Below are 26855 nucleotides of genomic sequence, written 5' to 3'. Positions count from 1 at the left end.
AAACAGAAATGCATTGCTGGGAAGATGTTTTTCCAGGGGCAATATAAGTGGTCTTATATTAAAATGTGAAGGCCCTAGCACCCTTTTTTTATTATTTTATTAATTGTTTGCTATTGCCCCGACGCGTACAGGTCTGGTAGAAATGCTTGAGTTTCCGCGTAGCAGAATTGGGGGTTTTCTTGTACATTCAAATTACAATCCGACGCCGATTGGTAAAAAATCCGATGGTGAATCCAATGCCGAATGGTAAAGTCGTACTTTACCATTTTTCTGACGGATTTCACTGTGAGAAATTCAATTTTAGTTCACCAAAACCTTGCACCATGTGGAGGGCCTGCGCGGTCAATGTGGTTGGATGATTTTCTCCGCCACTCGCGATCACACGCCGGTTGCCGACGCCGGATTTTCTGCGACACGGGGCCCTAAACGCTATCGCGTTAAAAATGCCATCATGTTGTCCTTGTATGTGCTTTATAGTGTTTACGGTGTCTGAAAATTTCTGTTTTTGTGACAGAATTCGGAATGTGAAAAGCAGTGTTCCTTGATGGAACAGGCTCCTCCCCCCCTCCCTCACCATAATAATTTTGTTGTTTATTTCCTTGATAAGCAGTCTGATCAAGCAGGCATGCTATATGGCCTATTAGTGGCCAAACATTATGAGCACTGGAGGAAAAATAGACGTCCTTTCCTTTCGATACACTAGTGTGATACTTCTCATGGAAATGAATGTATCTGTTACTGTGCCCCCTTCCTGCATTTCTTTCCTGCACACATCTGTTATCTGTATGTTGCCTTTCTTTTGTGACAGCTGTGCTGTGGGCTTCGTAAATGTGGCAGGCCATGTTGTGCGTGCCATATTTTGTGGCAGCATTTTTGGCGCTCCTTTAGCTGCTCCCGTTGAGATTTTGCTGGCATCGTACTTTGGGGGGGTGTACACTGATTCGTTTGCTCTGTACGGGCATTGCTGATGAACTGCTTTGTATCTTCTTGCCTGTGGTTCTGCAAATAGTCCAGCATGCATTTGCTGGCCTGTTGCGCAACTGTTTATTCTGCCGTGCAGCTTTAACACAGTGCACTAAGCGACAGTATTTTCTGTTCTTTCTTAACGTGGAAGCCATTGCACTCTAGCTCATTTCGTCGTGCTCTGACATGGGTCATCACGAGATCTTTGCAATGAGTACTCTGTGCTTTGTATTGCACTCAACCTTTTTTATTTTAGGTCGTGCTGAACATTCACGTCAGTCTATTCTCTGGTGTCATCTATTATCTTGCTTCAATTTCTAGTTGCAGAATGCTAGGCCCACTTAGTCATTCTTATCACTTTCCTGCTTGTTGGCTTTCTCCCTTTGGCATGCCCACCGATTACATTCTCGTTTGCCTGTGGCGATAGCACATGGCTGCCATTATTCTGTATTGTTCCCAACGTTCAGTAGTGTCCTTGCTGTTCGATACATTTTTTTTTGCACAACTATGTGCGGCCCAAGTCTGTCAAAGGAAAGTACAGTGAATCTTCCACCTGTGCAGCAGGAAATGTTTTTACTTTTGCCTTTTATTCTTGATTGAGCAGTTTTGCATATCTTGTTTCGGGTTTATTCCTCGTTTAGACATGTGGATTGAGACGAATATGCAGCTTCTCATCCCTCTGAAGAAGAAATCTGTGTTGATTGCACGTTCCCCCTGCGCATACTGATACCTGTCCTGTGTTGAGACACAGTGCCAGTGGCTGATGGCAGAGTACGCTTTATATTCAGACCATCCTATGGTGTAGGCAAGCGAGAGGCTACAGTTAGTGGTTTATGGCCTACCAAGCATGCTGAGACTGGCTCTTATTCTGGTTTGGATCACATCAAGGATACTGCTTCCCAGAAATGCATGCTGTTTGGCTGCATATGGGATAGCTGAACTAGCTAGTTCTGTAGCCAGTTCTGTTGCTAAGTGTAAGTGTGTCATGTCAACTGTGCCCCATTATTATTAGAGTAGGAATTTCAATTGTGCCTAACCTTAAAGGGACTGACAATTGATATTTATGTACCCAGTTTTTAATGCGGAACGAAAAGCTCACCCTCGGTAGTGTTTACACCTGCAGCGGTTACTTCCAAAAGCGTGTGGATATTTTGTAAGCAGCCTCTAAAAAAGAGTCCCTCCTTCAGCAACGCTGAGAAGTGATAGCAATGCCGATAGCTCACCTCGCAAATTGTGAAAGCCGCCCATCGTCCTGCTTTCACTGGAGGGAGTGCAACTGTGGTTAACCACCTATATTGTCACCTTTACAACCACTTTTAAAGGTATATAGACTGGTACAATAAGTTCGCATTGTTGTACAGGTCTTTCTTATAGTTGTACCGCGTTTTTTCCCAAGTGCACGCCTACGTCATGGCTGGCTGGCCCCCGGCATCGTTATTCTGTCGATAGACGATCCAAGCCAACTCATTGAAGGCGAAGGCAGCGCCACTTTTCTGCTCGCTACAAACGAAGGCTTATTCTAACGAAGGCAACAACGAGCAACAAACGAATTTACAAACGAAGGCAACATTCTAAGTTTTTTCTAACGAAGTTAGAAAAAAACTTAGAATGTTGCTGCATTTCAATATTAATAAAAAATAAGAACTGCATACACAAGTAGAAGGTCGCGTGGTAGACCTCTTAAGTACGTTCATGTTTTTGCCTCGTGGGGCGTCAAAGGTAATCTTTCGACACTTTTAGTGAAGAATTAAAAATATAAATCCACGTTTAATGAGAAACAGGGCCCATTCTAGCCCGTACGATAGACGATCTTTCCATCAGCGGGGTTATCTCAATTCATGTTCTGAGTGGTTTGTCTGTCCCTTTAAAGTTGCACATTGGCTACCAGCAGACAAACAAAAACAATTCTAGAGCATTTTCTACACTGGTAGTTGTCATGGAACTGTTGACTGCATGTCATTGCAATCAGTTGCAGAAGCACAGCGTTGCTCAGTCTCGGAGGCTTTTAAACGCACAGCGTTATCAGTGTTGAGGTATGTCGCTTCCACTGATGTTCAGTGCATTGGTGTTTCTTGTTATAGTGGAATGGGTGCTACAAGTTCCATTGCTTCGGCAAGTCTGTGCACCCTTCAGGGGACATACAGTTCTTACGGGGACCTACGTTGAAACTACTATAGGCCTCGATCATCCGTTTCTTTTGGGTGTGCCACATATTGACGGGAGTGCGATTTGAAAGGACTAAAGAAAGTCTACTCAGTTTATTCTGCCCACCAGAAAGCCGGGGTTGTTTCAGTTATGTTGGGTAGCCATTAAGGTTCATTCACTTACGTGGCCAATGAATGTTCACGCCAGCTTTCTAAAAATCTTGGAACAGCTTAGTGTTTTTTCATGTCTGGTTGTATGAAGCATTTGCAGCTTTCTCTTCACAGTATTGTCATTTCAGTAGGGCATGAATTTTAAAACGGCAGCTGTTTATTTTCAGTTGCACGTTTACCGCAGTAGAAATTGCTGCACGTGTTCTCATGAGGCGCAGTTCAGGTTGTAACATACCTGTGACTCTGTCTGTGTGGAAATGTCATGAAGACCATATTCAAGGTCGGTCTGGTTTTTTCATTGGAAGTGACGACATATTGTATTCTTATAGCCTTGCATCAGGTTGTGCATTTGTCTGCCTGAGTTGGTGTTCTTCTAATATTTAGTGTTAGTTAAGATACCCACAAAATTTATTTGAATGCAGAAGCTACACAAAAGTATTCATTTCGTTGCTGTCACAACATGCAGCTTAAAATCCATCAGTGCACTATGTACACACAGTGCTTTGATTCCAGGTTGTGTTACCTAGGTCATGAGAATTTGGGTTTTTTTGTGGGCTGTGCATTCTGAAAACTATTGTAGGAAGATCTATGAAGCATGAAGTTGAGGCACTGCAAAAGAAATGTTTCAGGTCTTGCTTTAATGCAGCTGCGCAAAATCCCGATCAAGGAGTGAATCGGTTGGAGCCTAAGCTTTTAGCATAACGAGATGTAAGAATGCAACTTTCTGTATGTGCTTACCATGTCTTTTGAGCATTATGTAGTGCTTTTACATTTCATGCTGAACCAGTTTGACCAAATTAACTACAAATTGTTAACCCAAATAACGGTTAATACTCATTTAGTAAAGTTTGTGATAAGTGAGTGCATCATGCACGGTTTGCAGAAGTTTTGTAACGCAGCCATTTGCCTGCTTCGTTGTTATTTCAAGGACCATACAGCAGCTTTTTATCGATTTTCCCACTTTTTGAATCAATGAGGTTGAATACATTTGAGGCAAGGCATACTGTTATGGTATTTTGTGTTTTAATAAAACTGAAATACAATTCCTATGCTGTAACACTGCAGTGCATGTGAGGAAAAATAAATGCAGAGAACCCACCTGTAACCGACTTGCTTGTGGATGCTAGCCAGACATGCACTGGCCATGTTTTGTTCTGTGCCAACTGTAATGGACCCGCCGTGGTTGCTTAGTGGCTATGGTGTTGGGCTGCTAAGCACGAGGTCGTGGGATCAAATCCCGGCCACGGCAGCCGCATTTCGACGGGGGCGAAATTTAAAAAATACTGGCGTACTTAGATTTAGGTGCACGTTAAAGATCCCCATGTGGTCCAAATTCTTCTGGAGTCCCCCACTACGGCGTGCCTCATCGGATCGTGGTTTCGGCACGTAAAACCCTGTAATCTAACCTAACTGTTAATGGAATCATTCTTGCATTTTGCTTAGCTAGGTGAGCAAATCGAGCGAAATCCTTTTCCAGTAAGATTTACACATGGGGACAAAATTTCAGGCAGTGGGCAAGCTACAGCCACGCACACCAGACAGTTTTATGCTCCTCTTCAGCGTGCTCTGTGACTAAAATTGTAGTGCCACTACATGATAGGAGCACTGTAAACTTTGGATCCACTGTGTATACTTTCATTCATAGATGCATGTTATCTTGCACCACTGTTGTTTGGGAAAGAGTGTTGTACAGTAATTTTTTCCTGTACTGCACTTCCTAAAGAAAAAATATATATGCCCATTTGTCTTTCAGCAATTCAGTCGCCTGAAGTAAACATTTGAGATGCCTGGTTAATAGTGTGTACTGTTCATTCTGTGCAGTTTTTTTCTCTCCTGTGCTAACACATCAATCAATGATTGCAGGTGACCCATCCAGTGGGAGATTGACAGATTGCAAGTGAAAAGTAGCAGCCTGAGCAGCCACCACCACAGCCAGCAGGATGACTGCGGGGCCATACAACTACTCCTACATCTTCAAGTACATTATAATCGGGGACATGGGCGTGGGCAAGTCGTGCCTTCTGCACCAGTTCACCGAAAAGAAGTTTATGGCTGACTGCCCGCATACCATCGGTGTTGAGTTTGGCACGCGCATCATTGAGGTGTGCGGTCAAAAGATCAAGCTCCAGATCTGGGACACGGCTGGCCAGGAGCGCTTTCGCGCTGTCACCCGCTCCTACTACCGTGGCGCTGCTGGAGCACTCATGGTCTACGACATCACCAGGTGCCTGGGGTTGTATTGTGGCTTGCACTCGGATCATTTGTGTGAACAGCTCTGGGGTGTAGGACTAATTCAGGGGACCAGAGTTTACTGCTCTTGGGTGTGCAGTGGAGCTCACATGGTACTCTCGGCTCTGAAAGCTACGGAGCTTGAGACGAGGGGGGTTGTCCTCGCCCTTCAAACCTATGGAGTACAAGGGATGGCATCGTGAGCTCCACTGCTCGCACTGGATTCCACTTTGGTCAGGGCTCAAGAATTTTTGAAAAAGGAGGCACACTTTTGGTAACACAAATAAGGTGCATAACATGCAAGCATGTGCAATACATGAGGTAGTGCACGAAAAATTGGACAAAGTGAGACGTGCACACATACAGCACTGGCTGGCTACTAAATGCTTTATTTGAAGATCCAAACAAGCAATTCACAGGCTGATGGAGGCTTGAAGTGACTTAACAGTGGTCGAACAAGTAATTTCTCGGTCTGGGGCCAACGTTTCAACAACGGGACTTGTCTTCGTCAGGGCCCCTTGTCGAAACATTGACTCCAGCGACATAGCTAGTTTGACCACTGTTAACCCCTTACGTGCTTCATTATTTATACTAAAAGTGGCCTTATCTTGTTTCTTTTATATATATATATAGTGGAACCTCAGTTATACGTATGTCCCCTGGTTATGCAATAACCCGCATTTTACGACGAACTAGTTTCGTCCCGGCAAAACCTAATATTATAATATATATAATATTAAACCGGTATTAATAACCTCGATTATTACACGCAATTTTACGCTGACCTGCCTCGTGCGACGCATCTCTGGCACCATCCGGAAAAAAACAAACAAACACAGGCTGGCACGTAAGCACACTACAGGCGGCTGACAACGGGTGTGCAATGCCATATTTACTCAAATGTAATGCGAGGGGCGACTTTCCAGTCACGCGAAATAAAGTAAAACCGCTAATGTAACACAAGATGAACGGAAAAAGAAATGTTACCTTTATTTAAGGAATCGCAATTCGGAGATGTTCTCTTCACTCATAATTGTCGTCTGAAGAAGAGACAGCTTTCCTTGGGCGGTGTTCTCTGGCCATCACTTTCGTAGATAGTTTCACTTTCGCGAAGTTTCGCATGACTCGGCACCGAAAGCGTCCCCGACAAGTGTTTCTGGAGCTGTCCTAAGCTCGCAATCAGCGCCAACAGAGCTGTCAGCAGTATACTTCGAGGATGCTGGGACGAGCAGAGTCTCGCGAAAGCGAAACTATCTCCAAAAGTGATCGCCCGAGAATTGTCATCTTCCGTGCCACCGAGCTTGTTTGAGATTCAAGTACTTCTTAAAAGACTGCACAACCATTTCATTTGAGGTCAGTACCAGGCCACTTCATGTTGCACAGAGCCTACCCGACTGGCCTAGCATTTAAAGTGGGCTTGCCGCTGGTCCCGCCATACGCCAATCTTCAACTCCTTGACGTCGAGACACCGAGCCGGTGCAGACTTTCCCAGCTCCTCGGCCATGAAAATTGCTCATCTCTTGGAGCGACCGTCATACCGAATGCGCTGCCTCAACATAACATCGCGAATGAACGGAGTCGAACCGCAAAAGGCCATAGGATATTGGGGCATCATAACAAGTCACAAGCACAGCGAAAACAACATCGATTGCAACCAGAAATAAGTTCAGACTTCAGCGACGATCGATTGATCGAGACGTGAAGTTGTAGGTTGCCAACGTAACGCTAAACATAGCGGAATTTAGAATATTTGTTTTAAAATGGTCAGTTTTGCCGTTATTCGAATGTAATGCGAGGGTCGAGTTCAAGTAACGAAAATCATGAAAAGGAAAAACTTGTGTTACAATCAAATAAATACGGTAATTTTTTAAGTAATTTAATCTACCTTTCTTGGAAGCAGTCCAGGTTCGTGCCGTGGGCTTATTCAGGCGGTCTGAACCCATTTTTCTTCTTAGTTTTTCTTAGTTTCTTATATATTATTAGTTTTTCAATTATGCGACGCCCGGATTATACGACGGTTTTGCATGGTCCTCTCAAAGTCGTATAATCAGGGTTCCACTAAGTGTCCCATGTACAGGTTCCACTGTACATGGCTTATTTCCAAACTTCATGCCATCGAAAACCCTTCTGAAGCTTTTTCAACTAATTTGCTTTATGTTTAAAGTGTGAAACTTCATTTTACCTGTTCACTATGCAACATATATGCATTTGTGATTGCCACAAACAGTTCAGTTAGAAACGAGTGAAAAAAGTTTATTTTACCCAGTTTCAAAATTGGCTATTCTGCAAAGCAATGTTCTTTTGTCGAAGAAAGTTTTTTGTGCATGCTAGCACTTCTAAGGACAGTCACAGTCTAGAAGCAGCTTTCTTTTGCACGCGCAACTCACGTGCGAGCTGTCAACGGCAGACGCCATTGTTCAAATCTCCCGAAAGGTGCAAAAATTTGTCTTTGAGCGTTGACATAGTGCTGCCGTCTATATAGTAGAAAATAGGCTGCAATAAATGCACCCATTGACTGCGCCCAATAAATGCGCCTGCATTGACATAATGGCTGCCATCTATGTTGTAGAACACGAAGACTGAAACAACGTGGCCTTCAAGGTGCTCAAAAAGTAAACCCCTTTCTTTTTGAGTCACGAATTTTATGAATTTTAATTTTCACAGGTTGGCACATAGGGAATATATTCCTTCATAGCTAAATAACAAGCTTTTAGTACTACAGTGAAGCTTTGTGCATGATCTTGTCGAGGCATGCCAGTTCAGGCAGCCAGCTCTTTTTTGTGAGAATTCAGTGACAAAATAAGTTAGAAAGACTGCAGCTGGTGCCCGTGTAAACATAGTGAAAAGCAGCTTTCTGATGGCAGTATGACGAAATGCAAACAATGAAGCGTGGGCCAAATGTTAGGTGGCTTGCTTTTATTATTATTATTAATATTGCTACAAAACATGGCCTGAAATCTCTAAGAAGTCAACCACAAAAAAATAGGTAAACATATAACAGTGCCCCTGAGTCTAACTGTAGCTGCACAAGAAACTTTTGTTTCCGTGTAATATGGAAGTGATGCGTGTCACTGCTGTTGCCCCACTATCTTTAAAAAAAAAAAATGATGTCTGACCATGAAGGGGCTTAGCAGCTGGCAGGCAGCACTTCTGTGACCGTTCATTGATAGTTTTGACCATTTGGAGGCCTATTTTCTCAAAATAAATTTGTTTACATCAGATTACAGAACTCGTGGAAAATTTAGGAGGCTGCTAAATTTGACATGCGGGCCACAAGTGACTAGTACTAACCCTCCAATCTGGTTTGCTGTTAATAGTGAGCTCAAAATTTGGCCTGGTTGGCAATAGTTTTTCTAATACCTGCTTTGTCACATTATAGTGCTAATTCAGCATTGCATAAGAGTAAAGTTATTAGGTGATGAGACAAGTGGCAGATGGTCTTGTGCTTGTTTTCTTCCATTGTCACTTTCACACCATTGTGAGTTCAACATTGTTGCGCTCTTTGTTGTTTTTATTCGTTCATTCAGCATGTTCACTTTGTTGCATTTTTGTCATTTGGTGGGAATTTGGCAATACTCGAGAATGTGTCTTGGCTATCAGAAGCTCCTATTTTGACCAGCTGTTTAATGCACATTGGAATCTTGATGTATAGGTGTTCTTGTATTCTCTTCTATCTATTCCACCGTCATCAGAATGGGACCACCAAATTGAGCCCATGCTCGTATGCTGGCCAGAAGAATGCCATTGCTTGTCTAGCCACCATGGATAGTCCCTTAAGGCCCTCCGGGCACACACTTGTAGGGCCACGCCAGTGTCCGATACCCTAATACATACACAGCACACAATGTGCAAAGAATGCGTAATGGGGAGATTGTGGGTTCGGCTCCCTCCAGCGGCAAGTTATTTTTTTGGCCACTTTTATTTCCCTTTCGCTTCATTATCAGTTGGCTTCATATGGTTGTGACTAACAAAATTGGGCTTCCCATTCACTCGTAAGCGGAACTTTTCGGTGCCATTTTTTCTCTTTTGGCACTAGAAATCCAGAAGTGGCAGTTTTAATTGCTTGCTGCTCTCTCTTATACAAGACATAACGATTGCTACTTCAAAGTGTGTAAAGGCAGCCTTTCTTAAATTTTACTAATCATTGGCATGTATTTCCCTCTACTCCCTCATTATTAACCCTTTAATGATTGCCAAGTTTTGGTATTGAGCACGAAGTTTCTGGCTACATGTCTTAGGCCCACACTGAATGACAGGCAGCAAGTGTCATTTGTTTAGAGCAGGAACACAGGACGATAAAGCATAAATTTAGCATGTGACTTGCTTATTTTTGAAAGCACTGTCGGAGGACACAGACAGAAAGGTACGCACATGAGGGAATTCTTGGATGCTGTTTAAACTTGCTGCATCTAAAATTTTTTATCAGGTGCGGGAGGGTTGGTTATGGAAATTTGCAGATAACCTGTAGCTGTCCCAAAACCTGGTCGAAGATGTCTTACTCATAGACCCTCAATCCCTTGTAGAATGCGCATTGTGAAATGAAAGTGACCAGGTGATTAATCACATGACGTAAGCACAAAGCTTGCTGGTCTGGCCTCCAACAGCATGACTTAGTGCAAAACTATGACAGCTCTTACACAGTGGTGAACCTATTAAATGTTAGAATCCTCTCCCCCCCCCCCTGCCTTTTTTTTTTCCTCAGACCCTTTAAGGTTTACAGAAAGGTCAGGCCTTTACATGAAGAGATGTAACCATCATTACTTTCTGTCGAGTGTCATTGTACTTTGTTGAGGGTCGATCGTTGTGTTTGCAAATGTATTCCCACTTGCTTGCCATGGAGTGTAAAAAGCCATGTGTTACCCAATGTGGTTGCTCATTGTCCATGGCATTCTTCAGGTCAAGGGTTTTGATTCCCAGCCATGGCGGCTTTATTCCAAGAGGGGCGGACTGCCAACATGCTCATGTGCTTATATTTGGGTGCACACTAAAGAACCGCACGTGATTGAAATAAATTTGGAGTCTTTCACTGCAGCATCTCTCATAGCCCTAGTGTAGCTTTGGGACATTAAACTCCAGAAATTATTCATTCATTCATAAGCTGTCTGCTAAATTTCATTAGGAACTATGTAAAAAATAGTGGCCCCTGCCTGATTGCTAGGATCTGTGGTCTTGAATGCACATTGAAGAGTGCCACATGTTTTTCGTGTCTTGGGGTCTGCAGGCGCAGCACGTACAACCATCTCAGCAGCTGGCTAACTGATGCGAGGAACCTCACCAACCCCAACACAGTGAGTCCTTGTTTGTTTGTGCCACTGCACTGCGTGCTGCCCTCCAGGCATTGTTCCTGCATGGAATGTTCAGTACTGGCATTAGGTTTCACCATCGCCCCATTTATAGTATGGTTAGCGCATACCAGGCACTTTGTAGGACAAGTTGTGCACATGTCCTGATAGTGTGAGTGCATTCCATTATGAAAATTGCTAAGTAGGCAAATGCAGAGTGATGCTGAAACTGGGCATTGTTGCTCGAGTGCTGGTTGCACTTACCACTTTTGCTTCTGTCTTTTGGAAGTATCTGCTTTTGCTTAAAGCTGAGTGGTTTTGGTGGGCATAGAATGTAAAGTTTGTAGCAGTAGGTATATGTCTTGCTGCAGACAGATGAAATAAGAGTCAAACAGTGATAGTATTGATTCAGTGGTTTTTCTAATTGTATTTTAATGCAATGTTTCTAATCTTTTATTATAATAATGTTTTAATTTTTAGGTTTGCGTTGTTTGTCCAAATAGCATAAGAATGTGGGAATACTGTTGTCTTCACACCGGGCTGATAAGCGTAGTTACAAGTAGCATGCCTTTGCCCTGTCAGTAGAAAAGGTGCTATAAAACAAAATTTCTAGCATAAGGCAAGCATAAAAATGAAACTAAGATACCACGGATAAAAGGTGATATGGGGCCTTATTCCATGTTGAGTAGTACAGAAATAAGGAAAAGGCATGTTTCGGCAAGCATAGTAAAAGTGAAATGCAAAAGAAACGACAGCTTGCCACCTGTGGGAGCTAGAGATTGCAAGTATGACTTCCATCAGCAGCAGTTCAACTTTTGCTTCCCTTTACTAAGAACATAAGCTCATCAAACCCTCAGTCATAATTACTTATACAATTCAATTTAAAATAATAGTTACATTGCACTACACTTTCCCTGGTTTCATTGTCTGTTGGCTTCACGTAGTTGCTACTATAAATAGAGCCTCTTTGTTACCCCAATTCTTTTCACAAGCAATACACTTATGAATATTAGCGTATCTCAAGGGTAGAAAGGACTTCCATTTTTAGGGAAAAGTCGTTAGTGAAAAAAAAAAAAGATAAAGGCCGAATTCAATGCAAGAAGCTCATTTTCATTTTGCCCCAAATTCAGGTAAATTTTCTGTAGTTGGGACAGTCCTCATTTGTTGGCACATGTTTAAGAACAGCTACCCCACCTGCTTATTACGATGTTAGAGGGAAGAAAATGTTTTCTTTCGCTGGACACCCAAGTCATTGCAGCCACAAATAGGAGGCACTCCTCCATTGCATTTGCTAGGTTTCCATGCCTTTCCTACTGTGCTACGCTGCCTCTTGCTTTATAATTTTATGATTGTGATGCTCTAAAACATTAACATACACAGCGATGACAATTTGCAAAGCTCGCGTTTTGTCTTGAATGAACAGCGAAAGAACTGAAAAAATATATAATAAATTGGTGACAGGGCACTGTTTGCAGGCAGGTAACTTTGAGTGTGCTTTATGGACTGTTCATTTACGTATAAAGCCTTGTTGAAAGAGAGTCAGGTTCAACCTGCAGGTTTAGCTCAACTGCAATACGAAGGATAAACGTTTTTAAAGTGAAGCTTTATATGGCTAACCGAATCGAAAAAGTGCCTGTTAGTCGCCTGTCCACAGAAAACTATCATCACCAGTATTGGCTCGAGTGTCGCCTTCTGCAGCTGGCTCTTTGGCGCCCCTCGGGTTGTGCTCGTGTCACTGCTCCCGTGTTCGTCGTCTTCTTCCACAGCTGGCTGAATTGCCGCTCATCATTCCGGCGTAGAATTTCACTTCTCTTCTGTCGTCTAACTGGGGAGGCTGCGTTTACGGGGGTATGAGCCATTCAATGTCTTACGTAACGGACAGATTTGATTTTGAAGAAATTTAATTTCGGAGAATCGCAAGCGGCAATGGAGGGGTATGCTGCTAATCATGCCGCCGAGCAAACGTGAGCCATCGAACGCAAGCAACAACGGCAGACTGCAGGCATACCATCAGTGACGTCGTTCTCTCAGTCGCAGCCGATTGTGTGTGTGTAACCTCATTAAGAAACGACGTAACCAATAATTGAGAAATACTTTAATGAACCGTCAAGGTTAACCCAAGTGGTAAACACCAAGACCGCACGTTTCAGCTTCAACGGTTAACCATCTGTACTGGGCAGTGATTTTTTCTTAATTTTATATTACCAATTTTCTGAACTGACTGGCTGCAGTTTGTGTTATCTGGTATGTGTTTACAGTAGCGATTAAGAGGAAGGTTAGCACCTTTTTATTTTGAAATAGGCATTTTAGAGCCATTTATAATCAGACCCTTTTTGACAAAAGGTTAAGACATTTTGAATAGCAACAATTCTATTCAAGCACAGTGCAGATACATAATTTGTTGTTCAAAAGCTTCAAATATGAGTACACCTGTGAAAATGTGGGATCCTGATAGCCGGGTCATTGGCAGGTAGCAGACGAGGTGGCTCGTCATCACAATGAGCATCCTCGGGTGCTGATAAAGAGTTAACTTGTGGTGACCTTCCCACAATTTTTGCTTGTGTACATGTGCAGTCTCGTAATTTCGACACTTAAATATAATACACAATGACTATTGCTGTCTTTTTTTCTTTTTTTTTTCAACAAGACCAGTAGAAAGGCAATAGGCATTCCTGGTATCATATTTTGTAGGAAAAAAAATTGGCGCAAATTATGCATTTCAAAAAAATTTTCGGAATTTGTCATGGCAGTTAATATATAGACAAGCACCAGCGCTGAGTGCACGCTAGTGTGCGTCTACTGTCTTCGTCCAGGGGTTAAAGGCCAACTGCAACAAAATTTCACTTTGGCTAAATTTGTGATAAATGAGTAGAACCTCGTTATGACGAAACAGGATATAACGAAGTAAATTAAGTTCCGCTTTAAATCCCCATAGAGATTCATGTACCTCATTTTAACGAAGTTACATTTCGTGCCATTGAATATAACGAACTAGATTCGTTTCCTACAACAAAAAATACTCAACTGTTGCGCACTGAGTACATCGCTTTCCATGGAATTTGGCACTCGTTCACCGCTGCAGTTCAAAACTTCCGCGTCCCCACATTGAATGCGCCATCAAGCAACACTGGTATTTCTCGCCGCCGCATGTAGCTGTGCACAAGCAGCAGCTCACTATCGCACTTCCCCCTTGACTCCTCTCTCTTGTGCGTGCCTGGCGGTGCGAGCCGCGTTACGCACGGTGGTGGGAAAGATTAGTGCATTCGCTTCTCTCTTCCACTGCGGTGCGCCGCTCGGGCAGCCACAGCTGGGCCTGGCCTCTGAGATCTCTCTGGCACAATCTTGGGGTCACGCCCAGGCTGTGCATTCACTTCTCCCTCGCGCGATTTGCAACTCGCCACGCGGGCTGGCGGCTGGGCGTGACCTCTGAGATTGCATTGGCATCGGTGCACTCTCAGAGGCCAGGAGCCGGCCAAGCCAGCGCGGCGAAGTTCGCTTACCTCCTCGATCACGCAGCGCTGTGTTGTGTGCCACGTGCGGCTCAACCGCAACGAGCAAAGTGGAAAGCAGACACGAAGGACCATCACAATGGAACAGAAGGTAGCTATCTAAATGCTGCGTGTCAGGTGCCTAGTCGCATGTTGAACACGCCAAATATTATTTTGTTGTTTTATTCAAATTTCATTGCATCGTAGCGATAGAATCGTACGATTTCATCGTAGCAGTTCCGTGGGCTGCGAGGCCATCTTCTTATTTTCATGTTTACAATTGTGCATCCCATTGGGCATATACCGGGTGCGTGAGGTAGTATTTGAGAACACAATGTTGGCTTCAGGGCGGGAAGAATATCTCCTGCAAAAATCAACATATTTTCACCAAACGTTGGGAAATACTTCCCTTACGGTTTATTTCCACGATTAATCAATGAATCTGCCATCCGCAGCAGTAACCGATTCAATTTGGCTTCGGAAATGGCTGCATGCACGGATCAGGTGGTCCTTAGAGATGTTGGCCATTGAGTCAGCAATGGGGGCCTTCAGCGAGTCTTTTGTATTATGTGACTGTTTGTTGGCCTCTCTCTCTCAACGACACCCCAGGCGAAATAGTCGAGCAGATTTAAATCTGGAGAACTAGGAGGCCACAAGTTGGGAGTGACGTGACCATAGAAGTTGTCAGCCAGCCACTCGTGGGTGACGTAGGCGGTGTTGGGAGCACACAGTAGGCTGAGCGTCCCAGTGGCAAGAGGGCTCATCGCGGCACTCCGCAGCAGCCACAGTTTGTACACTACACAGCAGTGTGTTCTCCAAGATTGCGCGGGTGCGCCGTTGCAATCTCGGAGGACATGCCAGAAACTCGCATGTTAGGTCATACGTCACTTTTGCTTTATGGAACAGAAAACACTTCTGTGCACTGGGAATCAAACCCTCATTCTGTACCTGTCTTTAGGTAACGAAATAAAGCAACAGACATACTGTGGGATTGTTCAAGTTGGTAATAAGACTCGCACTCTCCTAATCTTGCTGCCAGTGTTCCTCTGGCCGAGCCACCAGCAATGATTTCATGGCAGACTGACTGAAGATACTGACATTTATGAAAGGTGTGGCTCGTGGAGAAGAAAAAGCTTCAACCCCCTATCACGTGCCACCGTCGCTTTTGCCAAGTAGTGCCAACATTTGATGCGCACCGTCTTTCCCTGATTTCGTCGCTCACACTTGTTCCACTTCCATAAATTTTACTCACAGGGTTTCAGCTTGCTGGGTTTTCCCTTTCACTGCTGTTGCATGCTCGCACCTCCGTGCAGCAGTGGCAGACTGTAGGTGACATTGCTTCTGGTCGGAACCAGATGCTGAGATGACGTGAGTTCCACTTGATGCTGGTACTTAACCTGGTTAGCAGAAATGTGTATGGAGGGGTTTTAGAAGAGCTAACTTCGCAACAAAGAGAAAGGGTTGGGCAACATAAGCTCTGTTGCTAATCTCTATGGTAGTGAAGAGGACGGTGGTGGGTGATGAGATCAGAGAAACGGAAATGACAACGCAGTATGTGCTGTCATTGCTGTCAGTGCTGTCAAGTATGTGCACATTGATAATACAGAAAGATGGATATCCTGCTTACGACTGCTTCCAGGTAATGAGTTATGCTCTCATTTTGTTAGCCTTGTTCTGTGGTTCACTCAATAAAAAAAAAAGTGATCTTGCATTCCAGATTTTTTTCATGTCAACTGTTACATTGTTTCCCCATTTTTGTGTGCAGGTCATCTTCTTGATTGGCAACAAATGTGATCTTGAAGCTCAGAGAGATGTCACGTATGACGAGGCAAAGCAGTTTGCTGATGAAAATGGTAAGCAGTGGAAAGAAGCACATTGGGAGGAGCTTGTTTTTTTTTTTATTTTTTTTGCTACGAAAGAAGTAGTACAGCAGAAATAGCGTAAGTGCTCATGTGGGAAGCCTGAACGCCAGCTGCTTTTGCAACTGCGTCTGATCTCATTTTGTTGCCAGCTGTCAGCAGTCTATCCACAGTGCACTTTTGTGCAGCTACATTGTAACAAGTGTTTTAGAACTTCCTAAGCAATGAAACTGAAAAGGGCTATAGAAAAGTTACAGTAGACTTTCGTTAATTGGACTCCAGTTAATTGGATTTTTCAGTCAATTTGATCGCGACCCAAGGTCCCGTCTAGCGCCCATGCATTTCTATGGGTTCAAACTATCGTTATTGTGATCCTAACATTGGCCTTCGCCAGATAATTCGAACTTGATTAGTCAGCACGCACGCGCCTCACTCCTATGGTGACCCCAAAAGCAACCCTGTTAATGGCAGTTTCTCTCAGCAAAGCTTAGGCGACAGCGAATGCGTTGAACACACATAAAAAAAAAATCGCCCATCGAGAACTATAGCTCGCAATGTCTGATTAGGATATTCACCTAAATGTTATTTGTGCCTTTTTATTTATTCAAGAAAATTGGGCTGAAAATTGCCAGCGCAGTGCAGTCGGACAGGAAATGAAAGCAGCTCTTGCGGCATTTGTATACTTTACCGCATAAAGTGCTGACCTCCATGGAGCGAACTTTCGCAGCGGATATTGCGTAGCGGTAAATCCCAGTGCTGCATATTCGTCGCCCCACACTTCATGCAAGAGCGGGCGAACGCCGCTAACTGTGCCGCCGATGCAGCCCACAAGGAATTATTGTGGCCAGATGAGTGCGACTTGGGCGACTAATGGAAACCAACGGCTGTGCTACAATCTCATTTGTGCAGGCTTTCAGCCGCGCGTGACCACTTCTGGTGGCAGCGTGTGCTGGTTGGTGAATATCGGGAGAGAGTGGATCGGCGGCGAGCAGCCAGTTTTTGGACGCTGAAAGTTTGTTGCTTGTTCGCTTCCTGGGGGTTGGCCTTAAGATGGATGTATTGCGGCGAAACTGACTATAGGAAACCGGCCGCCAATGTGCAACACATATTAGACCCTTGCCCATTTTTTCTGTTGAAAAATCGGGTGCATGTAAGATTTCTACTTTGTTTAGGAACTTCAATGTCACTTATACATTAGTTTTCTACTTCGGGCACATGGCCCCGCATGTTTGTTTCAGGGGCGTATTAAAATAGGGCGAATACTGCCGAATTAATCGACAGGTGTTTGGTATTTTTTCTGCATCTTGATTAATTGCGCCCACTGGGTAACGCGATCAGTTTTGTTGGTCCAGTCAGGGTTGAATCAATGGAAGTCGAGTGTTATATTTAAAAATTAGTTAGTGTTCCGAGGCTTTCCTTAGGGTTTAGGAGTCATGGGCCTTAATTTAACGCAAGAAATGACCAATTGAAAATATCATGTCAGTACTTTTTTAACCTCATACTCTGTTATAACTCTCAGCCAATTGCTAAGACACCTCTTTAAAACTGGTTTACTGCATTGTGGAAGTTCATGCGGCAGATAATTATTTTATTACTGTGAAGTTTTACTTGCACTGGTTAGCTAAGTCAGGGACATAAGTAAAATTGGCAATTTTCACTAGGCATAGATGCCATGCAAGACTGTACAGCTATTTTGCCTTCAGCCTTTCATGACTAAAAATGTGAAGGCTTGTTGCCTTGTGTAAATGAATTTATATACAGATTACTTTATAGCAGTATTGCCACATACACATTTCCATGCTGTTTTTTTTTTCACTTTTTATATATATGTATATATATATATATATACAGTCAAATCTCGTTAATTTGAACACGCCTAATTCGAACTTCCGGTTTATTCGAACTGACGCTGTGGTCCCGTCAAAGTTATGTGTATTCATATGGGCGAAAACGCCCGGTAATTCGAATGCGAAAGCATTTGCGACGGTTAATTCTAACATACGGCGCACCGACAATGCCCTCAGGAGCGCGCCAAATCACACGGCGGCGCCTCCGACCGGCATTGCTCAGACACCGCCGTAGAGCAAAAGCTTAAGAGAGACCCCTCAACGCCGCGCGGAGAAAAAGAAAACGAAAAAAAAATGCGACGGAAATTTCACTCTTGACGGAGAAACGTCGCACCAGAACACGCGTGTACGAGCCGACGTCTCGGACAACGCTGCGGCTGCGTCGCAGAGAGAAACAACGGCGGAGGCCCAGTCCACCCAACTTGACGATAACGGCAGAAAACGATACTTCAGCTGGTGCTGGGCCGGCGGGAGCGGAGGTGCCGGCACGGCAGTGGGCGCGCTCGGAGACAGTCGAAGGTGGGGAAGCTACGAGGGAGTTGAGAGGGACGGCGAGGGGAGTCACCGAAGCCACTGCCACCGAAGTGACGGTGTAGCCAAGGCCCAATGCGCTTCTCTGCCACCCTCATCCCTCACCTTCGACGGTCTCCGCGCGCGCCCATTGCCATGACTGCGCCGCCCGCTCCCTGAAGTTTCGTTTTCTGCGGTTATCGGGAAGCGAGCGTTGGCCCACGGGGGCAGTTTCGTGGCCCGCGGGGGCAGTTTCGTGGCCCTCGCTCACTACGTGATTGCGCGCCACATTTCACTACTCGCAACGTTCCTACATCATGCACGAATACTTCAAAATAAGTCCTTCTTTTAATTCGAACTTCTTTTAATCTGAACAAATGATCGGGCCCCTTCGAGTTCGAATTATCGAGATTAGACTGTATATAAATATGCATGCAATAACTGTGTTTGGGGTGTCAACGATGGAGCATTTTCAGATAGCCTTGTAGTGTAGTTGTCAGTCGTGCATCCCTGCTGTTCAGTGCTTCCCCAACCATTGAATCATTCCATTTCTAACTTTACTAGGGAAAAAGTTCGATACAGCATGCAAGTGTGGAAGCTTGTGCTAGTTGGCAACAGTTGATTTCTATGGTGTTTCAATGTGCATATATATCTAAGGAATATAACAGGCAGAGAGAAAAAAAAGCACTGACATTGTAGTCTGCATTCTTTCACTGTCGGCCTGTGTCCCTTTCTTGTATCTGCGTGTACAGTCAACACCATCAAAAAGTCTGATAAAGCTTGATAAGTTGATAAAATTTACATACAGTTGTGTTAGTGCTTTCAGACTGTCATCTAGTTCATTTCCTCGAAATGGTTGCTCGTTCTTGTCCTTCTCTGAATCCTCCTTTCTTTTATTTTTCTCATCTTGCAGGTCTAATGTTTGTGGAGGCTAGCGCAAAAACGTAAGTCTTTCAGCTTTGCTTCATTCTCTTTAATGCCACGGCTATGTACTAGAACCGCATTCATTCGAAGTCCATCTCGCTGCAAAAAATATTCTAGTGGATCTTTGAAGTACTCGAAAACAAGCAAACCTTGGAGAAGTGCACAGTGCAGTTATCTTGATTAGTCGTCGTTTTGCAAGAGTACTTAGTATAGTGGTTGCTCTTGGCCAGCTGGCTCACCTCGACGCTGCTGTTAACAAAGATGGGCAATGTGTGAGATGTCCACCATGAGGCACATGGGTATTTTAATGCTTGCGAGGATGCTTTAGGAGTGTGCTTGTGTGCCAGCATGGCATCCAGTTTGGGTTAGGCCGTAGGGTTTTGTACCAAGAAGGGAAGTATGGGTGACTGCTGCTGTTCAGTCACCATGGGAATCGTAGACAGTACATGGATTTCCTACGATACAGCTTCCGTTATTGCTCTTTATGGTTCATTTATGCAGCATGCTAGCCTCAAAATGATTGTGTAAAGCCGTTTAATGCTCTACATTCACAGTTCATTTTTATGTGCGATTTTTAATGCATAAATTGCACTGCAGCCCATTTGAGTTTTAAGCGAAGCTTTGTAGGCTCACAACTGTCGGCGGCAGTGGTCGTGGTGGTGTCACGCTGAAAAGTGGCCCGATCCTGGTGATAGAGCAGAAAGGGTCTAAGCTCAATGGCACATACCCCCTGTCATGTGGGCCGATCCTGGCGATAGTGCAGAAAGGGTCCAAGCTCAATGACACATACCCCTGTGGGCTTGCGGACCTGTAACGCGCCCTTGAACTACCCTTGTCACACGTGGGACCCAAAGAGGCAAAATCACCAGCCCTTCCCCTGTCGACAAAATGAGGGTAAGCAAAGCTTGTCGTCCGATTCTAGTGTGAAGGCTTCCGAAGCCCAGGTGAAATGTCAGCGAAGAGCCGCCGACCCCGAGTTTAGTGCAAATGATGCGGGGAATGCCTGCGACAGTGTTGTCTTGCCACAAGCTTCGCTTACCGCCATTTTCTCTACAGGGGAAGGGCTCTGAATTTTTTTGTATAGCTAAACCTAGATGAAAGTGTTAGCTAAGTAACATTCACCATTTATATTTTTTACATCCGATCATTAGTTATTTTTTGTGGTACTGTTACTTGTGTTCTTTTCTGTAATTCAGTTTGCATTGTGGGTGAGTGAGTAGAAACCTGGCAAACGGGGATTTTGGAGTGCCGGAGGTGGTGGTGTTAAGCGGCCATGAGTCCTTGGACCTTGGCGGCTTCCTTGGCTCATGCAATGACCATGTCTTGGGACAACAGTCCGAGCTGAGCAACATGACCTCCCGCTGCTCTGTAGTAATTACTTCTGTCTGCTTTGGGACATGCCCAGAGGATATGGAACAGATTTGCTGTTTCTTTTTAACACATAAGTTAGTATTACAGTGATCTGGATAAATGTTGTGTATAGTGACGGATTAGGAAAAGTATTAGTTTGCAGCCTCCGCCAGACTACTTGTCAATTGCTTAGGGATGGGTGCGCTGCTGGATACAGTGCCCTTAATAATTAAGTCTGTGGTGCTGTAGGATATCGTGGTAGCTAACAAAACATCCCGTCCTCGCCCCTTCTGGCGCCTGTCCTGTCGCTCGGCTAGTGAATCCTCAAGATAGGTTACGGGCAGCTTCGTTACTGGGCAGAGCTGTGTAAAAGTTGTGCTCTCCTATTTGTTCCCGTGTTTGTGACTGCATTATGCTATGTCTGTGTTGTTCACTTCCTTTGTATACATCACTTGATGTATACAAAGTGTGCGTACATTGTAAACTGCAAAGTTATCGTATTTACTCTATTGTAACATGACCTCGATTGTGACGTGCACAAAATTTTTCACGACCAGAAATGGAAAGTTGAGTGTCCTCGATTGTAACTCTCGCCTTGATTTTGAAACCTCCAAATAAGACAAAATGGAAATCCCTTGATTGCTTCCTTGCCAGGCTGTCATGGCAAGAGACAGAAATACCGATTTGTCCTCTTTTGGAAAAAGAAGATTTATTGCATCCAAGCAATAGTGGACAGCACTCGTAGCTGTCTGAGGACTCCGAGGTGCGATTTGATATTGGGGGCTGCTATTTGGACACCACTCATTACAGATTTAATTTTGTGCAAATTCTAACTCGCATGGCATATTTTATTAAATTTTTTGGGGGGGAAATGTGCACTTTTGGGGGGTGGGGGGGGGGGGAATGTCCACATTAGAATCGAGTACAGTGAGCAAATCGAATCCAGCTGTGTATTGTCTTGCCTCTTCACAAGTCAGTTGAGAGACATCTCTGATGTTCATATGCTCTTGAAGGTATTCACAAATCACTCCTTTCCTTCTTGTTCTCAAAAATAGGGGTGAGCATGTTGAGGAGGCCTTCCTCGAGACTGCTAAGAAGATCTTCCAAAATATTCAGGATGGCAGGTGAGGTGCACAATTTTTTTGAAGAATGGGTTGCATTTGGTTATTTGAAATACTGTTTCATATTTATAAATATAAATGATTTTCAAGATGCCAGAAGGGATGGTTCTCTTTTTTGTAGGGTACCTGAAAAGACAGTGCAAAGTTTCACACTTAACACTTTGAAGCAAGACGTACTTTGTATGTCATGACCATCGCACACAGCTTCTACAATTGGAGCAACCAGTTGTCACCACCTAGTTGCCTTATTTGCAATTTGTAGCTTTTGTAAATGTACAGCCTCTCGCATTTTTAGCTACAGTCGAATCTCGATAATTCGAACTCGAAGGGGCCCGGAAATTTGTTCGAATTAAAGAAAGGACGTATTTCTGCAGTATTCAAGCACCATAGCACGATGCACGAACGGTGCGAGTCATGAAATATCGCGGCGCGCAACCGCCCACACCGGCCAACTCTCAGTTCCCGATAACGGCAGCAAACAAAACTTCAGGGAGCGAACGGCGACGGGTGGGCGCGCACGGAGACCGTCGAAGCTGAGGGAGGAGGGCGACAGGGAAGCGGATTTGGCCTCGGCAACTCCGCCGCTTCGGTGGCAGTGGCTTCGGTGGCTCCCCTCGCCCTCTCTCTCAGCTCCCTCGCAGCTCCCTCTCCTTCGGCTGTCTCCGTGCGCAGATTAGCCCGCTCCCTGAAGTTTCGTTTTCTGCCGTTGTTGGGAAGCGAGCGTTTGCCGGCGTTGGTGCCGCCGCCGCCGGGCCAGCTAGCTTAACCCGTTCCCTGAAGTTTCGTTGTCTGTCATTATCGGGAAGTGAGCATTTCGGCGTGGGCAGTTTCGTTGGCCGGACTGGGCCTCCGCCGCTGCATTAAGGGGTCTCTTCTAAGCTTTTGCTTTATGGCGGTGTCAGAGCAATGCCGGTTTGAGGCACCGCCGCGTTATTTGAGGCGCTGTTGAGAGCATTGTCTGTCCGCGGTATGTTCGAATTACCGCGCGTTTTCGCTTATTGAAATACACATAACTTTGACGGGACCACAGCGTCAGTTCGAATGAACCGGCAGCTCGAATTAAGCATGTTCGAATTAACGAGATTCGACTTTATATCGCGCGAGCGTCCATCACGCGTCATTTTAGTGGCGATAACCAGCGAGACCGGCAGAAGTACTCTCAAGTGCACTAAGCACTCTCCTGTGCAAGAGTTGTCTAGTGCGATGTTCCCTTCAGGATGACGTACGACCATATTATAGTGTTCTCGTGCAATGTAGCTAAAAATTCAGGAGGCTGTTGATTTCACTTCCACTAAACTGACATGGACAGTACCGGAAAAATTTGCCATAATCATTTGCCAAAATTAGCAACCATCAGCTGCTATTTGCGATAAAAACATGCTGGCATTAGCATACTACACAAGGTACCAGTGTCTCTAAAATGCTTCTCTGGCACTGGCCTCTTGCTAGAGGAGCAATTTTGAGGCCTGAAGTCCAGTGTTGAGGTGTCTAAATAGACAGTCTGGTCTGGTATGTACGCCAAAATACAGTAGATCCTCATTGATACGATCCTGTTTTGTATGATTTCCCTGCGGCAACGTTCGCAATCGCAAACATAAAAATTGACCCAATACACTTACTCTTCTTTTTTATTTCTTAATACATTCCCGGAAAGCACAATCTTTCGGCACCAATCTTTACTACGTTTGCAAATTGCAATAGCATTATACATTTTTCGGCCGCTGTATCCCATGTAACCAAGAAAAGGCGTGAGGCACGCGCGATAGAAAACGTAGCCACTTGCTGCACCAGCTTCTGTGTCATGAAAACGTTGGCGCGGTCAGCTTCCTATTCCGGTACCAGCAGATCTCACGGGTTGATTGCACGCCTCATTCACAGCTTCATGCTTCGCTATAGCAGTAAGAATCTTCATTTATCGGCATGTGTGGTGTAGTGCCGTGAGTGCCTTAGAAGCGTAGTGCACTCTTTTAAATAGGCGATAACCTCACGTGCTATTGTCATTGCTGGAGGCGGCGCCAAGGGTGCGTCAGGTTTCGCTCTGGCAGCATCATATTCCGCCATCGCCAACTGGTTTGATTTCATTTCGTATTTCCACCGCCGTCTTAAAAAAAAAACACTGCACAATAGGGAAATGACAGTGCATCTCGGGCCACTTGAGCACCACCAGCTTGACACGCATCGGAGTCGCGTGCCGCAGTGATTCTTGCCAAGTGGGCCCATCAAATCTTCTGGCCAATATGCCCCGCCTAAAGAAATTGCTGATTCAGGCCGAATTTGTGGAACGCCAACCCGCTTGTCGAACCCGCAAAAACGACAACATGCGTCTTGGTATACAGCTCAGGCGCCACTGGCTCGGTATGTATCGGTGTCTCGTGCTGCAATGATTCGTGCAACGCTTCACATCACGTGTGTCAATAAAGTTGAGTCTGCAACATTTTTTTTTTTTGTGACTTTGGATCGTACGTTTTTTCGGTTAATACATTTTTTCTCCAGTTTTTTTCCAGAACACGTGAAAGAGGTTCTACTGTCGTAAATGCTAGTGACAGTCGTGCTGCCAGTTACTGTGCATAAGAGTAGTTGTCAAGGGACTGCGGGCTTCGAGCTAACTGTAAATGCTTGCAAATGCTTGCAGGAGATGCTGTTGGAAAACAGCAGGCCAAAAATAGTCTTTAACAGTGTTGGTATGGGCAAGCTGATCCTGAATTTACCTGGAAAGTGCCATCTGCAGATCAAAAGAATGGAAGGCACAGCCCGCAGAAATGTATTAGCCAAGACCTTCAGATGGAACCAAATTATCAATGGGGAATCGAATTGCAGCCAAGCTTGTGGTAGCCCAGTGTTCATAAGTATCAACATTGATGAAATGTTCATCCGCTCGTTGCATATCTCTTATGCCCATGGCACATCTTACAGCTCACGTGTTGTCATAATTTTAAGACGTATATTTTATGCAATTTACAAGAAATGTTTTTGGGCCTCTGTACAGCTGTGTTGCATCTACCATCCGAAATTCACAATTCGCGCTCTTTGACCACACCATGGCCCTTGCGCCAATAACATCCAATAATCAATCGTGAAATGTCCAGCAACAGCAGGTACTGAAACCATTAAAAAATGCCACTTCACCTGTTATAACGTGTCACTCATAACTGTTGTGACAGGACACAGTGTCTGTGTTCCTCTTGGGGCAATGGCGAGGTCCCCAGCAGCTTCACTCGCCGTGCAGGATGGCATGGCACGGCTGTATCCCTGGCATTGCAAACAAAATAATGCAGCATGTTTTTTGATGTTCTTTTTTTCAGGGCCTGTGAACAGCTGTTCACAAAATTTTTAGAAAAATTAGCGATGGTATTTTTTTTTCTTTTTAATTCTTTTAAAGCTAGACCATTGAGGCAAACTCTAAAAATGGCAATTTGTGATACAGCAACAATATTCAGCACAATTGTTCAGCAGATTAACTTCTTACAGGCCACTAAATTTTAAAAGTCTATGTGCCTTTAGCAGATATAAATTCGTAAATGTAGCAACTTTTAAAAAGTTTTGTAAATTGAGAAATTTTTCTAAAACACTTCCGTTTTGCACAGAAGCCCCAAACAATGCTAGCTGACTCTTCTTTACGTATACGTTTCACGCAAAAGAATGCAATCTTTATAGCCGTTGTATTTCGTATTTCACATAGTCGTGAATTTGCGAGAATGCCTGGTGCATGAAAATGGTACCTCCACAGTGAAGGACTTCGGAATTTTTTTTTTCTCCTACACTATCCATTTGCTAAAGAAGCCCAAGTTTACTTTCGTGCTACCGAGTGATACCCGCATAAAATATAAAATATTCAATGGAATCTGAAATATCAATTTTCAGACTCGTGTTGATCTGTCGTGAAGCCATTAACACACTAAGCGAAAGTAAGCTTGTGCTCTGCTCATCGCTGTCAATCTGCTCTTCATTGTTGTTGCCAGCCTGGACCTGAATGCAGCCGAGTCTGGCGTGCAGCACAAGCCCCAGACACGGACCACGACAAGCCTTACGAGCGAGGCTACCACAGACAAGGAGGCTTGTGGCTGTTAGGAACCCCTGCTTCTCCCCTCCCCCCTTCCGGGTAAGTGCACTCAGGTTTGTAGCAAGCTGACAAGCTAGCTAATGTGAATGCGCTTGTGCAAGTTGTGCACAGGTGCAATGCAGTACATTTTGGAATACTGTCCCATTCTGTGGCAACATTCAACTATGCCAAAGGCATGTTGATTTTCAGTACAGTCTAATCTCGGTAATGCAAACTCAGAGGGGCCCGAAAATTTGTTTAAATTGAATTGAGCTCAACGAATGGAGGGCTTACATGCAGCATTGAGTTAGGCAGCGCGTGCGCACTGAGCCAACACAGGAGTGACGAATTCTGGAAATGTGGCCTCACAGCAGCGCAGTGTTTGTTGCCATGAAGCCGCATTTCTAGGCAAAATTTTTTGCAACTGTGAAGCCGCTACTCGAGACCAAGTGCATATAACCCGCACCCCAATTTTACTGCTAAATTGATAAAATTTTCAGTGCAGGTTATACACGCCAAAATGTGTTAGTGGAACCCCGATTGTATGACTTTGAGGGGACCACACAAAACCATTCTATAATCTGGGCGTCATATAATCGAGAAACGAAGAATCTAGGCGGTGATGCTCAGTCTTGCTCCCAAAAACACAGCTACTTACCGCCTGAATAAACCCGCGGCACGAACCTGCACTACTCCAAGGAAAGTAGATTAAATTATTAAAGAATTACCGTATTTTTTCAATTGTAACGCGGGGTTTTTTTCACGTGTTTCATTGCTTGAACTCGACCCTCGCATTCGAATAATGGCAAAATTGATCACGACACTAGGCATCAGTCACCGGTGACCAAAGTTTTTCAGCGTCCATTTTGAAAAAAACGCTGCGCTCATGGACTCATAGCGCCACCTCGGGGATTTTATACAAAGTAGA

At 44.5% G+C, this 26855-nt stretch overlaps 1 protein-coding gene across 2 annotated transcripts in view; it reads left to right on the top strand.

The window, feature by feature from the left end:
• The window catches only part of LOC119437182 (ras-related protein Rab-14), a 44380-nt gene that overhangs the window by 2657 nt on the left and 14868 nt on the right, over positions 1 to 26855 (top strand). For both annotated transcript variants that reach the window (XM_037704243.2, XM_037704242.2), the window contains exons 2-7: positions 5142 to 5502; positions 10729 to 10795; positions 16043 to 16130; positions 19407 to 19437; positions 21823 to 21891; positions 25848 to 25987. In XM_037704243.2, coding sequence (XP_037560171.1) covers positions 5219 to 5502; positions 10729 to 10795; positions 16043 to 16130; positions 19407 to 19437; positions 21823 to 21891; positions 25848 to 25956 — 648 coding nt within the window. In that variant the 5' untranslated portion in view covers positions 5142 to 5218 and the 3' untranslated portion in view covers positions 25957 to 25987. The remainder of the gene's footprint in view (positions 1 to 5141; positions 5503 to 10728; positions 10796 to 16042; positions 16131 to 19406; positions 19438 to 21822; positions 21892 to 25847; positions 25988 to 26855) is intronic.

This window comes from Dermacentor silvarum, chromosome 1, assembly GCF_013339745.2.
Source record: "Dermacentor silvarum isolate Dsil-2018 chromosome 1, BIME_Dsil_1.4, whole genome shotgun sequence".
Classification (NCBI taxonomy): Eukaryota; Metazoa; Arthropoda; class Arachnida; order Ixodida; family Ixodidae; genus Dermacentor; species Dermacentor silvarum.
This window is presented reverse-complemented; position numbering and strand designations above follow the sequence as displayed.